The sequence below is a fragment of the Oryza glaberrima genome, chromosome 9 (genome assembly GCF_000147395.1).
Source record: "Oryza glaberrima chromosome 9, OglaRS2, whole genome shotgun sequence".
Classification (NCBI taxonomy): Eukaryota; Viridiplantae; Streptophyta; class Magnoliopsida; order Poales; family Poaceae; genus Oryza; species Oryza glaberrima.
In genome coordinates, this window is record NC_068334.1 from 11,223,677 (window position 1) to 11,241,272 (window position 17,596).

Consider the following 17,596-nt stretch of genomic DNA (forward strand, 5'->3'; position numbering starts at 1 on the left):
TGAGGATGTAGGAAGCGAAGGAGAAAGGGAAAGAAGGGGAGAGATTTGATCTGTGGATGAGAGGATAAGGGATATGGATTATATACTATGCTTCGAATTTTAGTTCCGGTTGGTGTTTCCAATCGGGATAAAGATCGATTTGATCTTTAGTCCCAGTTGGTGTTCTCAACCGGAAGTAAAGTGGTGATCTTTAGTAACTGGGATTAAAGATCCTCGACCCCCTGACATCAACTTGATAGGGATGAACCGGGACTAAAGATATTTTTTAGTCCCGGTTGGGACTAAAGATCATATAATGCCTTTGGGGTTTTCAACAGGGACTGAAGATCATTTTTAGTCCCGGTTCTTTTTGAAACTGAGATTATTGTGGTTTTGGGTCGACCCAGCAAAGATCATTTCTCTACCAGTGTATACAGAATGTGCCACATTCAGTCGTAGATTCGTTTTTTTAGAGGGAGCATATTACATACTATACTACTATATAGAACCACAGTGAGAGTCCTGTGTACACGTCCGGTGGGACCAAACCGTTTAACGTCCTCCGTGGTGCGGCGGGGCCCAGCGTCAGTTGTTCACCCCCCCCCCCCCCCCCCCCCCCCCCCGCGCGCGACTAATCAGAGCGATATATGTGGTTCACCAAACCAGCCACACCACCACATGTAAACACGCCAGCCAAGTCGCACTCGCCTCCTCGTCCTCCTCCCTCCGCCCGCTTCTCCCCCCTCCTCCTCCCCCCTTTTGTCCCCGCCAGAACGTGCTCCGAACCCAGCAGCCGCAGCCGCCGCCGCCCCGCCTCGCCTTGTCTTCTCTTCTCCCTTTTTATACCACCAAGGCTTCCTTTCCTTCCCCTTTCTCCCTCCCCTCTCCGCGATGGTCGTTTCGAGTCGGTGAGCGAGCGATTCAGGTGGTTGGCTTGGGGGGGAGTTGCACACTTGCACCGGTGGGTGATGGATTCTGGTAATAGTGGAGGGAGTCTCCAGTCGTCGAGCGGCGGCGACGACGAGTTCGATTCGCGGGGAGGCGGTGGTGGTGGTGGGGTGGACTCCTCGCCGCTGTCGGCGCTGCTCCGCCCCTCCTCGTCGTCGGGGTTCTCGCTCCACGGCGGATCGATGTACGGGTTCCAGGAGCTCGGCTCGGTGGGGACGTCGTTGCAGCATCAGCAGGGGGTGCAGCTGCAGCCCTGGTCGGCGGCGCAGTTCGCGGCGGGGGCGCCGTCCTCGTCGTCGCCGCGTGTCGCCGCCGACGCGGGCGTGGCGGGGGCGCACCACCAGCAGCAGCAGCAGCAGCAGCAGGGTGATCCGTCGTCAGAGGGGGCGGGGGCGGGGGCGGCGGTGGCCGCGGCGCCGGCGAGGGGGTCGAGGAAGCGGACGCGGGCGTCGCGGCGGGCGCCCACGACGGTGCTGACCACCGACACCTCCAACTTCCGCGCCATGGTGCAGGAGTTCACCGGGATCCCCTCGCCGCCGTTCGTCGCGGGCGTCGGGGCACCCGCCGCCTCGCTCCGCACGCGCTTCGACCACCTCTTCCCCTCGCCGGCGTCCGCCCTCCGCTCCGCCGCCGCCGGCGATCCGGCCTCCTCGCTGCCGCCGTACCTCCTCCGCCCCTTCGCGCAGAAGCTCCCCACGGCGGCGTCCCCTTTCCCGCCCTACACGTCCTCGTCCTCGTCGACGCCGTTGTCCACGTCAACGCCGTCCTCCTCCAACCTCGCCGTCGCCAATGCCAATGCCACCACGACGAGCACGGCCGCAGCCACCACCGCCACGTCCGTCAACCCGACCGCGGCCGCCGGAGCCGGCGACACCTTCCAGCTGACGCCCGCCGCGCTCCTCCGGATGCAGCACGATGCGACCAGCAGCAGCGGCAGCTACCTCTCCTTCCCCAGCGTCCTCGCCGCCGCGTCGCAGCCCATGTTCGGCGGCTTCGCGCAGGGCGGCGGCGGCGGCGCGCGGCTGCACGACGCCTCGCCGTCCCCGTCGTTCTCGGAGTTCCTCGGCGGCGGCATCAGCCTCACCGACGGCGGCGGCTTGATGTCCTCCGGCGCCCTGCACCACCACCTCCCCACAAGAAACGACGCCCACCACCACGGCGGCGACGAGCTGTCCGGCGTCGTCGCGTCCGGCAGCTGCAAGTTCAACTACACCTCCCACGCCGGCGCACCATCGTCATCACAAGCCGCCGCCGCCGACAAGCCGCCGGATGGCTCCACCGCCGCCGCGCGGCCCGCCCGAGGCGAGGGCCTCGACCCATGGATCTGTACATCCGAGTAGTAGACAGAACAGAAAGCATCATCATCACACTGTTCTCTTCTGATTCTTGTCAACTAGTGGCACCAAGCACCAAGCACAAGAACGAACACGACGCCATGGCCGCCATGCATCACAAACAACAAAGGTCTGATCGATTTTAATTTTTACATAGCCTTTTTAGCTGTATACTCACTTCATGTTACTACTATTATTACTGAAATTAATCACCACTTCTTCGACTTCGTCTCATTCCATCCTCTCACTCACATGCCTTCGCCGCCATTCCCGCCGTCCTTAATTTTGTTCTCTACTGCATTAAAAAACCTCATCTCTCTTCCGATTCTCTCTTGGATACACTCAGATTCTAGACGGCATCGTCGTAGTGCAATACCGAACGGCTGGCTGGCTGATCGCCGGCGGAACGGCGGCGAAATCTCCGGCCGCCGGCGAGTGATGATCTCTTCCTGAATTTGTTGTTGCTGCACCGGCCACAACGCGGCAACACACCAAACGAGCTGCATGACCAAAGGATCCATCCTTTTCCTCGTATGAAAACCACCATAAAAGCCTCCAAAAAAGGACGGGGACAAGAGGAGAAAGAAAGCTCATGTCCTAGATAGATAGAGAGAGAGAGAGAGGAGAGATCAGGGCCTCTTTTTAGCTCTCACTGGCAGTTAGCATTACACCATTAGTAGTAGCAGCAGCAGTTGATTAACTACTACTAGAAGTTAGCTTTGGATTTCTAGGCTTTGCTAATGCTAACCACTCCCCCCTGTGATGAAGGCGAGAGAGATGGAAAGAATAACAATAATAATGGCCACAAGCTACTACTAGTAGTAGTATAGTAGATTGATCTCATTTGATGGATATGGTGGGTTGTTGATAGATGGAGGAGACCAACAACCGTACCATCCCCCGAGCTGACCGTCGTTAGGCCATATTCTAATCAATTTAAAGAAAGATCACGGCATGTGATGCTCCACATCCACCGCCATCGCCTCCTCCTAATCTGCCGTGATCTTCTTCGTTACTGATGGGACTGTTCTGTTTACCATACCTGCACATCAAAGATTTCTTTTACAGTGTGTAGCTCTAGCTTCGTAAATGTATGGATCTTAATCTACGATTACGTTAATAAGATATATAATTTTACATTACCATATCTTACCATATAAACTTTATATCTCTGGATCTGAAATTTGGGGTTGTATCAGATGGCGAACATTATAATTTCTAGTTAAGTTTCTTCTTAATTGGCTCGTTCAGGTTAATGCGGAGGGAGAGAGAGACAGAGTGGGAGTGGGAGAAAGAGATTGGGAGAGGTTGGAGTGTGACAAGTTGTTGCATGTGTCCCCCTTGCCTGCACTTGATTGCACCCCTAGATGGACATCCAGTGGTACTCTTTTTTTTTTTCTCATGTATCTGTCCCTGGGTTTTGTATTAAATTTTGCTCAAGTGGGGGCTAGATTTGATATTTGCACTTGATTGAGGGCATTTCGGGATTAATTTGTTTAGGGTTGATGTATTGCACTTGATGGATGGCATTTTTGAATTTTGTTTAGAGATGATAGGGAACTTCGGTTAATTGGTTTGGAATTTTGTATTCTCATGTGTAGTGTCACTACCACCTGGGGTCCATGCACACTACTAGCTAGCTTGATTTGTCTATCGAGGGTCCTTGTGTGTTATTGTAGTAGTACTTGAGCTAATGATCTCATCAACAAGAAGCTAATCTATCTCTAGGACATGCATGTATACCAATCAATTGGCTATAATTGATTACACTCCACATGGTCGTAATTGATCACACTCCGTGTGGCTTTGTGATGTGATCATCATAAACACATCACACAAACCAGGCAGGTGAAGATCTTACAGTTAGTACATATACATATATGCCATGACAAAAGTGGAGGAAAAGGAGGATCTCTCTTTTACTGCTCCTATTATCGTTAGGGTTGCAACTTTTGAGAAGAGTAGTAATAATTGATCCAAGTGGTGATCAAGCATGACAGTGATGGATTAATTAGCGTCGATCTAAAAACATAGGCAACGGGGTGAACACGTAGTACAATGCCTAACACAATAGCCAGGTGTAAATTACAGGGTATAGATTATATTAAAGTAATTAACCCCTCTGATCCTGTGGAGAGTGACAGGGTAGTCGATGATGATTTGGTCATGGAGATCTTGGAGTAGTGTCTCTGCATCTATCATCCATCTTATCCTGCTTCATCACAGTAGGTGGTAGTACTGGCAGTACTAGCAGTAGTAGCAGCATGTGAGGTCTCTTGGCTGGAATCATGGTTAGCGGCCATGGCAGGGAATAACTCTGTTTCTGCTGCCCTGCAATGATGCCCTTCTACCTGCTTCAAACACATTGTGAGATGGAGACTAGGGCATGCTTGGGACCTTCTGCAGCTTTTCTCATAGTAATACACAACTCTCCTGCTCCTGGAATAAGATCAATTTTGTTCTATACAGTTTGTCCTAAAATAAACTTACTTTTAAGTGATCATTATATCGAAATTTGTGAAAGTATGAGATAAATATATTGAGAGTAAATAAATAGAGAAAAAGTTGTACTGTGATTTGATAAAGTGAGGAACCGTAGATATTTAAGTCTTTTTATGTTTTTATTGGTATGCATATGACGGATGAAAAATGAACTTACTTTGAAGGATGGAAGTAGGCTGTGTTTAGTTCCACCCTAAAATTGGAAGTTTGAAGAAATTAAAACGATGTGACAGAAAAGTTAGAAGTTTGTGTGTGTAGAAAAGTTCGATGTAACGGAAAAATTGAAAGTTTGAAGAAAAAAATTGGAATCTAAACATAGCTGTAATACTCTAGATTTTTCACGCAGATTTTGAAAACACTTTAAAAGATGTAATTATATAATGAAAATAAATTAGAAACCAGAAAGCTAAGATACCTAAATTTTTTTCACTCTCACTAACTGGTTACTGATAAGTAATTTCTTTAGAATCTTAAGCTTCCCTTCAGTACTGATAGTACCCGGGTCAGCGTGTGTTGCCCAGTTATACAGCTGCTGGGGCTGGGGCTGTGTCAATGGGTTGGGATGATGATGGCGATGATCTCTGGGCAGAGGGGGGGGGGGGGGGGGGGGGGTCCTGCCTGTGCGTGACCCTGTGCCTGATCACGGCCGGATGCATATAATTTCGAGCCAAACCCAAAAGTTTAGGGGCTTTTCAGAGCCCAAAAGTCTGGTCGCCTTGCTCGCTCGCGCAGCTGCACAGGAGGCGGCACCACGTACGAGTACCACGCACCTTGCAGCGATCGAGTAGCTACTATTGCCCTCGCCATTGCCGATCAGTGGTGGTCGCCGGCCGGCCGGCCGTCCGCCCTGATTTCCGTGCCGAGTGAATGCATGGCAGCGAGCGAATAGGAAGAGCGCAGTAACCAGTAATCAGTGTACTGTTCAGGCGGGTTTTTACCTCTGTCTCTCTCTTTCTTTCTCATCTTTTGTGTGCCGGTGAATGAATCATGGATGGCCGGGCACTGCTGATCTGGCGTGGCACAGTGTTAATTCCTCTTGTAGGCTGTAGTCCTGTCCTTCCTCACACAACAAACTGATTAGGCGTACTCGCTCTGTTACATAAAAACTTAATCTAAGTAAAATGTGTGTATTTTTTTAGACGGAGGAAATACACTTTTATTAAGTAGTCCGTGCGTTCTTTTGAGGGATATTGAAACCTTTTCTTCCTGCTCCCTCTGCCATATTCTAAGTGAAACGATAAGTTTTCGTGTACAATTTTAATCGTTCGTCTTATTTAAAAATACTTTAAAATATTTTAAAAACATAAGTCACGCGTAAAATACTATTAGTGTTTTCTCATCTAACAAAAATAAAAATACTAAACATAAAAAATTTTCAAATAATACGGACAATTAAAGTTAGATATGAAAACTCATGGCTGCGTTTAAAATGGGACGAGGGAGTACTAAGCTAAACAGAGTGGATTAACATATGATTAATTAATTATTAGTTAAAAAACTAAAAATAGATTAATATGTTTTTTAAGACAACTTTTCGATATTTTTTTTTAAAAAAAACATACGCACCATTTAGCGATTCGGAAAGCATGTATGTAAAAAAGAGAGAAGTGAAGTTAGGAAAAAAATGTACTGTGTAGAACACAGCCTAATACGATCTCAAATAATGCCCTACTTATACGATCTCGAATAATACGAGGTTTCAATGGAGATAGGAAGATTTGTGGTTGTAACAAGAAGGATTCACAAACCGGCCGGTCCAGTGCACGGGTGCCCGACCATACACGGCGCCAGTGACGATCCACGAGAACGTACAAGCTCAGCGCCAAAGCTATTCATCAATTCGATTCAAGCCGCCCTGCAAATCGCCGCGCCTGCCCTGCCTGCGGGCTGGGTTGCCACTGCGGGGACAAGGCTGGCCAGCGCCGGCGCCGCTGCCGTGCTGCGTCGGCCACGATCCATCCATCGACCGGTCGACGTCGTCGCTGCCGGCCGCTTCGTGGGCGGCCGCGCGCGCGTGCGACGCCGGTGCCGGTGTTGCATCGCGTACTGCAACGTTTCGAATCGGCATGGTCCCCCCCCCCCCCCCCCCCCCCCCCCCCCCGGGCAACACAACGTATCGGCCGCATGAGTCAAAGGTTGGCATGATTGGCCCGGCCGCGGAGCAGAGAGCGGTACAGACTACAGAGTGCGTGGCGAGCTGACACAACGCGGCGAGGTGGTGGACCGGCGTGCGTGCATGGTCGCCGTCGTCGATCTTGTCCGTTTCGCTCGCACGGGGGCCGGCCGGCCGGTCCAAATATAATCCGGCGTACGGGCCAGCCGTCACCAACTCGCGGATCGTAATCACGTCCGGGCGATGGACGCACCAACCCGGGGGAGAGTATCTCCTGTTTCGGGGAAACGGCGTGCCTGATCTGTCATCTTCGTCAGCCACAGCCCCGGCCCGGGCCCGGGCCCGGCCCCGGCCCCAGGTCATGCCTCGGAGACCGTGCGTGACTCATCATGTTCCTCCCGGTGTCATCCTGCAAATAGCAGCAATTCCTTTGGGCTTTTGATACTTTCATCCGGCGACCGAAAATCCTAAAGATTTCGGTCCAATAATTTGGTCACCGTCGTTCTTTGTGCAAAAAGATTTTCTAGTTACATGTTCCCTAGCAATAAGAGAGTTGTCTTCAAACTCTAAGGGCACTTTGATTTAGAGGAAAAACATAGAAATTTTGAAGGGTTTTAATCCTATAGAAAAATTTCCTATGAAGCCCTTTAAAACAAAGGATTGAATCCTATCCAATCCTTTGAAATTCCTATGGAATAGCATTCCTATAGAGATATTGGAGGAAATTTAGCAAGAGCTTCAACCTCTTGGTATCTTTCCTTTAAGTCTATCTCTCTCATCCAATTTCTATGTTTTTCCTGCGGTTCAATCAAACGGTCATTCTTGTGTTTTTCCTGCGATTTGCAATCCTCTGTTTTACACTTATATTCCTATCAAAATCCTACGTTTTCTCAATCATGCGATTCAAAGGGGCCTTAATTGGTGGGGAGACGGAGAAGACGAAGAAGAGGAATAAGATGACTTCTTGGCGGTGATGGCATCGATGACAAGCTCCTCTTCTTGGTGATGGTTTAGCGATTGTGGTGTTAGAGTTTAGGGTTTTGGGGTAGGATAGGGGTGAGAGGGGGCTAGGGTAGGGCAAAAGGGGAGTTATTTTGGGTTTAGAAGAATGACCTTGGCGGCAGCCAAACCTGTTGTGTGGGAGGGGGAGGGGCATCATCGGAGCCGCAGAGATGAAGATTAGTGGTGGACAGGGTTGGTGGCAGGGGTGAGGGAAGCCGTGGGATTGGGAAGCGGCCGTCCGTGGTGGCAAATCCAGTGGCACGAGTCGACGGAGACTAGGAAGAAGGCGGCATAAGGGAACAGTACCGTTGCCGGCTTAGGGATGAAGAGAGGGAGAGGCAGAGGGGGAAGGAGGAGGAGGCTAGACTTGTGGTCCTTGCGCAGTGATGCTGATGCCTAGAGGCTAGTTGGCGAGGACGGGATTGGTGTGATCGGGAGGAGTGGAGGGCCGCATCGGTGGGGGAAAACAGAAGAGGAGAGAATAAGGTTTACTGTTCACGAACGAATCTCGATGCAATCTGGATGGTTAGGAAAAGTTACTTAAGAACTAGATAGACAACCCCTTGTGCAATATTTGTGCCCCTATTCTTCTTTTCAGCCAATATGCCCTCTCCGATGCTACCAATGAACAATTGTGCTTGTGGTGATATGCTGGATTGAAGTTCGGGGTGGTGCCATGAGGGTGACGATGGGAGAATAGAGAGTTTTTTGACTTAGATTGATTGATCGGGGCTATGTCAGCAAGGTGGTGGGTGGTGACACGGCAATGGCGCCTCCTCGGTTATCGGAGCGGAGAACATTAGGTTGGTGTTGGTGATAGGTGCACTGTGCCAGTTGTAAGAAGATAGTCAATACAATGTAGGAGAGGTAGGGCGATAGAATCAACACTGGATGTGAGGGAGGAGATGATAATGGTGACACAAAGTTGGTGAAAGATGGGGTTGGATGAGGATAGGAGGTAGTATTTGGTGGAGGTCAGGCCTGTCTGATAGACGGAAGAGGATGGTTACGTATATATATAAAGCAAATCCGATCGTTTAAAAGTTATTGATACTTAAAGGAAAATAAATTGACTGATCTAATATATAAATACATTTTTCATCAAAATTTACTACTAGAAGTATCATACTATGTGAATATATTCGGTGATGTTTGGGAATGAGGATTAAACTTTAGTCCCTCTCACAAAAGTATAAGTCCCTCCCATAGGGACTAAAATTTTTATGAGAGGGACTAAACTTTAGTCCCTCCTTCCCAAACAGTCATACTACTAACAATTATGTAATGTGTTTGTAGGTTTAAATTGTTTAGATTCAGAGTAATTATACCGTCAAAACTTCATTTTGCCCTCTTTTGGTGGGCATAGAGAATCAGACGTGTTCTATCCTGTCAGCATTTACCTCCAGCCAATCTCACTGACTAATAGAAGAACATTTTTGGAAAAAACGTTGAAAATTAGAAATTTGGAATAACGAGCAACGAGCAACGATAAATGCAAATTTAAATAGAGATACTAAATGCCTTTGTTTAGGTTTAATCTTATTAGCTTACACTTTTAAGTCAGCTTGTTGACTTATATGATTTACAAGCGGGTGCATTTAATGTCCTTAGTTTAGTGGTTGAGTCATACCTCTATCTCACATAAAAAAATCAACATAGCTTAATGGTGTTAGAGTGACTTATGGCTTAAAAAAGCTAATAAAAAACTATTTATTTATTTATGCTTAGATTTTTCGTCTTATAAGTCTAAAGAAAGAGAGCATAATTAACTTTGTTTTAAAATGTAAGGTATTTTATTTTTAAGTCAAACCATTTTAAATTTGATTAAGGTTATATGAAAATATAGTACGTAAAATCTACATCACCAGATTTGTTTTTATTAAATTTACCATTAAATATATTTTTATAATATATTTGTTTATAACGTTAAAAAGTTGCTACTATAAATTTGGTTCAAGTTTGACTTTGGACAACTAAAACGCTTTAGACTGTCAAACGGAAGGAGTAATTAATGAAGTGTTGTACAAGTACAATAGTACGGCTACAGTAGCAAGTGATTAATTGGCTCGTATAGATGGACGTACGTACGCGTAGGGGAAGAATTGGAACCACGCGTTGATGCTGCCGTTGATACATGCATCGATCCGTAGACGAGGCAGGTGAGCTGCTCACCGGCCGAAATGGCTACACACATGCACTATGCCTCCGTGGCACGTTTGTGACAGCACACGTCCTTTTCGCGTGGTAACTATATATCAAGCTGAATTAGGCAATAGGTAGGAAACAGATGGTTCATGGAGACGGGTGGATTAATTGTTTTTAGTAGGAAAAGTAGTACCATCTAGTAGGAAAGGTAATACCATCTCTGTTTTTAATATATAGCCGATATTGATTTTTCGACAAATATTTAATCATTCGTTGTATTTAATTTTTAATTCAAAAAATAAATCATGTGATAGTAAATCAAGTTAAAAATAATATAGAATAGATGATAGTTACTAACTAAAATAAATGGCTAAACATATATCAGAAAATCAAAGCATCGTATATTTGAAAAACGGAGAGAGTGTTAGTACTAATCTATCATCACAGGAGTTACTCCCTCCGTACTCGTAAAGAAAGTCATTTAAGACAATGTTTAAGTCAAAGCTTGGGAATATAAATCATGAATAACTCTCAAGTTATTGAGTTTGAAAATGTAAAAATTATATGAATAGATTTGTCTTGAAAAATACTTTCATAAAAGTATACATATATCACTTTTTAATAAATATTTTATAGAAATAAGAAGTTAAAGTTGTGTTTTGGAGACCGTGTCACTGTTCAAAACGACTTCCTTTATAAGTATGGAGAGAGTATGTAGTTTGGATCAACTCACATCGTTAACACGTGCGTGGTTTACGTTGACTGTTAAATTTATAGGTTCGATGACATCACTTCGACAGCTGGTCTCGCTATTTAGGGTTATTTGAGGTTCTATTTAGACCTGCTGTCCTAAAGAACAGAATTAAAATTATTTTTGTATCTGGTAAATCACTCGTCGTATACGTAAGCTTCGGCGAAATGCGTAAACAGTCTCAATCTGGCCGCGCAGGACATTTGGAGGAATTTCATTCGAAAATACTGTAGTTTCTACGGGAAAAAGGGGAGAATTATTCTGTCATTTTTGGTGGTCAGTGAATGGGACGGTGAGAAGATTAGGCGATCTATGACGTGCTTGACTGACTCTACTAGTACATGATAAAAGTTCCACTGACCCTGGGGAACATTTTGGCAGCTGCTCCAGTTATCTGGTATAGGCTGTGGCCCACAGAGGAAAAAAACTGGAAATGAGTTGGATTTTTGCCTCTGTTTTTTTTTTTGAAACCGAATTTTTGCCTCTGTTTAGTTCAACTAATATTCTGTTTGCTAATGCAATCTCACAGTGCATGTGGTTACGATGAGTAGCTGTCACGCAGCTATTGTGAATATGCGCGAAAAAGATGAGGTAGATAACACAGTTACACAGTATGACTGTTTATGACCGTACCAAATTACAATGGTTGGTGGTCTAAACATTTGCTTACTGTATAACCACAAAAATATTGCTGTGGCGCATGTTTGACAGGAAGATTCATTCGTGTCAAATTGGGCCTAGTAACTTCCCCCATCATTTTCCTTGAGCTTAGCTGCGATGGCTTGGTGCGAAGAATAAATAATTACTAGAGCTAGATACTTCCTCCATAAAAAAACCAACCTCGTACAGAAATATGATACATCATAGTATAATGAATCTGAACATACATATCCTAATATGAAGTTGGCTTTTTTTGGATGGTGGGAGTAAGTTGGAACTTGGAACGAAAACAGTCACATACTTGCATATATATAAAGGCATATCTTTGGTAGCATTTAACTACAAGTAGGGGCAAAAACGGATCCGATATTATCCGATCTAATCCGTTTCGAATTCGTCCAAAACAAGTATATGGTATGAGTTTGTACAAATCCGGTGGATGCGGATATGGTATTTCTAAAATCCAGCGGATGCAAATTATCCGATATTTCCGCCGGATTATTCAATAGGCCGTTTGCCGGATAATCCAAAATTATCAATCCATATAACTACATTATCTATTGTATATAACATGAGTTGGCCCATCTAATAACATAATTCATCAATTAAAATAGATTTCTTAGTACAAAGTTTTCACCGTCTATCTCACACTTGCTTAGCTGTATTTTAGTATTATGTATATCATATATTCATCTTGTTTAGCAATTAAGTACATAATTATTACGATGGGTCATTCATTAAGTACATAATTGTTCACCGTCGATGGTGTATTGCCTGCATACACACATAACATATGACAACTTTAGTCTGCTTTGGAACCGGGTCCGTACCATTTCCGACATCCGAATAATTTGCTTCGCATTCGCTTAAAAATATGATTTAGGATATGGCAATGATCATTATCCGTTCGAATCCGCTCCGTTTTCACTACAAGGTTGATGAAGGTTTTAACGTGAGATCCATAAAGACATCTCATTAATTGATGGCTGATTAATTTATGGTCTTAAGAAGATATTGGGAGGTAACATACTTTACATCACAAATTGAGTACTCGAGCTATCCGAGAGGCCGAGACACTAGCGATCTTACTTTGCACTTAAAAACATGGTACCGTGTATCCTTTTAAGAGTCTCTTTCACCCTCCCTTTTTCCACCCATCCCCTACACTCTCTCTACCCCCTCCCCCCACCAAAAAAAAATCAACTTCCCTTTTTGCCCCACCGAATGCAACAATAACTGATGACGCCTCTGTTGGTCCGCCCATCTCGGGCTCCTCCCTGCCCATCGTCGCACCACCCTCTTCTTCCACCACCGGCCTCTCCTTCCTTCCTCTCTTTCGGTGCTGGGCAGATTGGGCCACCGTGAGCAGGCCAGCCGGTGACAAGCTCTGCACAGCGAAGCGCAACAAGATCAGCAGCGATGAGCTCTGCACGGTGGAGGGTGACGAGGCTGGCCTCCTCTTCTACTGTTGCCGCCGCCTCAGATCTAGTTGAGGAGGAGGTAGTTCTGGCCACACAGATGTCATCCTCATCTGGATCTAGTCCTCCTCGCTGTCACTCTTTATAGCTTGTTCTGGCTGTGTGTGTGTTTTTTTTTTTGGTAGGGGGGGGGGGAGGGGGTGGAGGAAGCGACAACCATGCTCAAGTCCTTCTCACCTCAACTTCACTTTTTCCCTAAGCGTGTCGTAGAGCTCCGGACTCTCCCAACATGCACCCTATGTTGTAAATTTGTAGCTCCTAAGCTGAAGCGCACTAAGGTAACCTTAACCTTTGCAAGGCATGCGCGGCTTTGTGAGATCATAGGCTCCAACGTGGAACCTGTGGCTTGTTGGGCTTGGCTTAAGGAATACCGCCTCCTCCCCACTCCAAGTATAAGCATTTTCTTTCTATTTGGTGATAGAGGGAATTAATATGTATACATTTACTAACAACTTTTGAGTCTTTATCACTATATAATTGCGGGTATTGTTGGTCAGCAATGCGGCAAACAAACATATTCTTGAGCAGTAATCCTGGTAGGACGTTGGGAGACAAACCGTACGGCCACACGTGCACGGATCGGTGAAGCAATCTTTGCTAGATTTGATCAAAAGATAAAGCGGCTGAACTATTTTTCATTCATAATAGCAAAACCTTATTTTGCAACTCAAAACGTGCCATGGTGGTGGGAAATAAAATCAATAAAACTTGAAATGAACATAATATAGATCTTTTACACGAAAATATGTGGTGTTAATGTGTGATTTCTTGTAATAATTGGCTGTAGCTCTAATGAGCAAAGGCCGGGGTATTTATTCCATTATCTAAAAAAAATACTAAGTGGTTTTAATGGGTCATGTGCTAATTAATTATTTCGTTCGTCCCATAAAAAATAAATCTAATATGGAACGTGAAACATCTTATTATTACAAATCTAAACAGACTTTCGTAAAAAAAAACAAACCTAGTATGTGATGTGACACATTTTAGATTACTAGGATATATCACATCTCGTACTAAATTTGTTTTTTATGGGATGAAGGGAGTACGTGACAATTACTAGTTCACATATGAATAAAAACTCACAAAATAAAACGTGAAATACAATGAAATAACGATGATATTTAGGAGAAACATTTTTTTGAAGGTACAAATTAAGAAATTGTGGTGTCATTCTCACCTAAAAAAAACACTTATTAGTATATCTACATCTGAACCATAACATAGCCGCGCCTCTAAAGGAGCAACATTGCAAAAGCTTTTCTATTGTTAAAAACTAACAAAAAAAAATACTCAATCTGTTTCAAATTACTTATCAATATTTTAATTTGTCAAAAGTTAAATAAAAAAATCCATATGTGTTAACAACATGTAAGTATTTTTTTTCTAAAACAACTTACCAACATGTGAATTACTCTACGAAAGTATTTCTCATGGTGAATCTAAAAATATAAATTTTATACGGTTAAACTATATAATTTTATAGAAATCGATGATACAGACACACATATTCTTTTTAGGATAAAATTTAAATGATAAGTAATTTGAGACGGAATAAGTAAAATAGTTACAAAAGGCGAATAGTAGGAGAATGTGCATTGTGCAGTGACCACTACGAGTTGAACCACATATCATCAATTCATCCTGGAGAGACCAGAAAGTTTGCATCCCCGGACAAGGAATGGACATGTCCGCCAGTTCCCTTTGCTCACGGAGAGGCCAGCAGGAAGGCACATTTTCCCCCTTTGGATGATGCCCAATTACAAGTGCCAATATTGCGGCCATTGTTAGGGTGTGCATCTTTTGCCCAGCAAAACTATCATGGGATAGTGAAAAGAGAGAGAGACAGAGAGAAAGAAAGAGGTGTGTGATGTGCTCGTGAAAGACATTTTGTCCGTGAAAGGAACTAGCTAGGTAGATAGATAGCTAGAGAGAGGTGGAACACACACACGAGTTGACATCATAAGAGGGGAAAGAAAAAGAAAAAAAGAGAGGAAAAGGCAATGCAGCTTTGTATCTATACTTTCTAAAAGGCTCTCCAGGAACAAGGCAAGATCAACCTGGGTAACATAAACGTTTTTCTGTTTGTATGGGTATTGGAATTCTTGTTCTACTTGTAAGGGTAAGGGTGGGACCTATCGCCATATACTCAAACTATTGTAACGTAGACGTAGGGTAAGACTAAGTGTGAGTTTGCTTTGATGTGTCATACTAAATAAATACAAAATTGTGGTAATGTCAAAATCGGTTGAACTAATAAGATATAATAGGATGCTACTTAGTTTCGACAAAAATAACGAGATTTGCTCCGATCCAGCAAAAACTATCTTGAGGTACCGTTACCTCACGGTACCAAATCGATCGGAAACGATTTGGTACCGTGAGGTAACGGTACCTCGATATACTTTTTATTTGGCCAGAACAAATCTTGACGCCTATGTTTATATTGTGTTTCTACAAAAGTTATTATTACGGGTATAAGCGTGTGATGAGCGTGTGTAGACTGTAGAGTGGCGTTTGCGTCTTTCATATAATCAAGAAAAAAAATGAAAAATGAAATTATCTTTTTCCTTCAAAAAGGTAGTAATATCTGCCTCTTGCTCATGAGCGTGTGAGACTGCGCCATGTGTGGAGAGACGGCCTGGCGTCAGGGTAGTGTGAGCGTGACGAGTGGAATTCCCAAACGCCAATTGTAAGGCAAAGGGAACAACCGAAACAAGCGATCGCAGCGACGGATTCGTGTGGACTCTCAAATCTGCCGGCTGCCGGCCGTTCTGGGCCCGCCGGACAAATTACCGCGGCAATCACGGCGGAAAGCGCCACGTTCGGCTGTGACCACCCCTCCTCTCCTCAAGAAACCAATTTTTTTGTAAGCTTTTCCGCGTTGGACTGTAGCTCTTTCTCCTTGTTTCCACTGCTTGCTTTGCTTGTCTCGTTCTTCTTTCGGATTTGCTTCTGTCGACGGCACATCGATCTGCAAGATCATCAGACAAGGCAAACAGAGAGCTATCTACTAGTACATCTACAATGCCATCTTGATCAGTATCGCCGAACAGATATGGACGCCACTTGGAACAAGCTAGTAAAAGCAAGTAAAATGGAGGCCTTAGTTTATGGCCGGCATGCATCCAGAGGAGAGAAAGGTCCCGTTCTTTTCTCCAACAAGAGTTGAATAAAGATTAACATTATCGTGACACACTTTCTAAACTACTAAACGGCGCGTTTCGTAAAAAACTTTATATATAAAAGTTGCTCTAAAATATTATATTAATCTATTTTTCAAGGTTGTAATAATTAAAACTCAATCAATTATACGTTAATACCACCCCGTTTTACGTAAAAAAGCTTAATCTTCAAATCTTCGTAAGAAAAGAACACCATCAGATATAGGAAAAGAGGGCTCGATCGGTGAAAAGGTGAAACTAGCTAGCCCGGTCAACAGCAGGAGAGGATAGGAGGGGCAGTGCGACGTTGGGCGGTGCACGGCGTAGATCCTGTCGTGACGGTCGATCTCATTCATCTCCAATGGACCCCTGCCACTGCCAGCGACCTACCGTCCATCTGCAGGGTACAGACACGTTCTTGATCATGAAGATGATACGAACAATCCACGAGTGTGAAACCCTGCCGTTCCGAAACTGAAAGAGATCTGCAAACTGCAATTGTGAGTTCGGTTGGCTACTTTTGAGCACTGCCACAGGGTTAAAAGGTCAATTTCACTTGGCGAACACTGGATGAAGTGTGATACAAAATGGAACATCAATTATAAAAGGGAACCCATATTAAAATTAAATTGACGGTTACGTAATTACTTAGTTATTACAATGATCGGACTTATCCGTATTAAGAGAACACTTCGTAAATCGGACAAATTTTAAAATCAAACTGAGTTTTGACTACTTTACTAAAATTTATCTTAATTTTATCGGTTTTGGGTTACCAAGCCGGTGATCGATATAATTAACCCAGTTTTTTTATATCACTGTAGATACATGATAACCCACTTTTCATTGGTTATGAGTGGTAATCGTGCTAACAAATGAAAACCGCTTGGAAGTAGAATTCCTTTTTTTTTCTTTTGACCGAATCAGTGAGCCACCAATTTCATTGAATAAAAAAAATAAACAGAGAACCTTTACAAGAAAAAATATAAGGGACTGTCTATAGATCATTTGATAGAAAATCCCCTCATAAATCTTACAAATTTTGGACCATCCGATTGCTTTAAGATTCGTGCAGGCAACCAAACCCTAAAAATCCTCTCTCCTCTCTCTCCCGATTCCTCTCCTCTCCTGATTCCTCACGCGTCGCCGCTCCTCAGCGCCTCCACCACCGCCGCCATCGCCCCAGGGCGCCGCCGCCCGGCCTCGCCGGCTGGCCGAATGGTGTCAACGGCGCCGGCAAGGCCCCCCACCCCGCCCGGCCCCTTCCCCCTTCCCTTCCCCCTCCCTCTCCCTCTCCCTCTTCTCTCCTTTGCCTCAAGCCGGCAGCGACAAGCTGTCCGTCGTCTTCCCCGTCGCCGGCGGCGGGGCGCCACCACCGGCCGCCTCCTCCCCACTATTTCCGCTTTGCCCCCGCCGCCGTCCTCCAGCCCCGCGGCTTCGGCGGCGCCGCCACCGCCTCGCCGCCCGCCCGATCCGCGGCCCACCGCTGGGCTGCCCCCTCCCACGGCCATCCCTCTAAA

General features: G+C 45.1%; 1 protein-coding gene across 2 annotated transcripts; it reads left to right on the forward strand.

Annotated features, from left to right (window-relative positions):
* Positions 1-672: 672 nt before the first annotated feature.
* On the forward strand, positions 673-3,831 carry LOC127783916 (uncharacterized). 2 transcript variants are annotated; one of them, XM_052311072.1, is made up of 2 exons: positions 673-2,391; positions 3,513-3,831. In XM_052311072.1, the coding sequence occupies exon 1, from the start codon at positions 948-950 to the stop codon at positions 2,265-2,267; it is 1,320 nt and encodes a 439-aa protein (XP_052167032.1). In that variant the 5' UTR covers positions 673-947; the 3' UTR covers positions 2,268-2,391; positions 3,513-3,831. The 2 variants fall into 2 exon arrangements, with proteins under 2 accessions (XP_052167032.1, XP_052167033.1); XM_052311073.1 differs by lacking the exon at positions 3,513-3,831 and adding an exon at positions 2,608-3,503.
* The last annotated feature ends 13,765 nt before the right edge of the window (positions 3,832-17,596 follow it).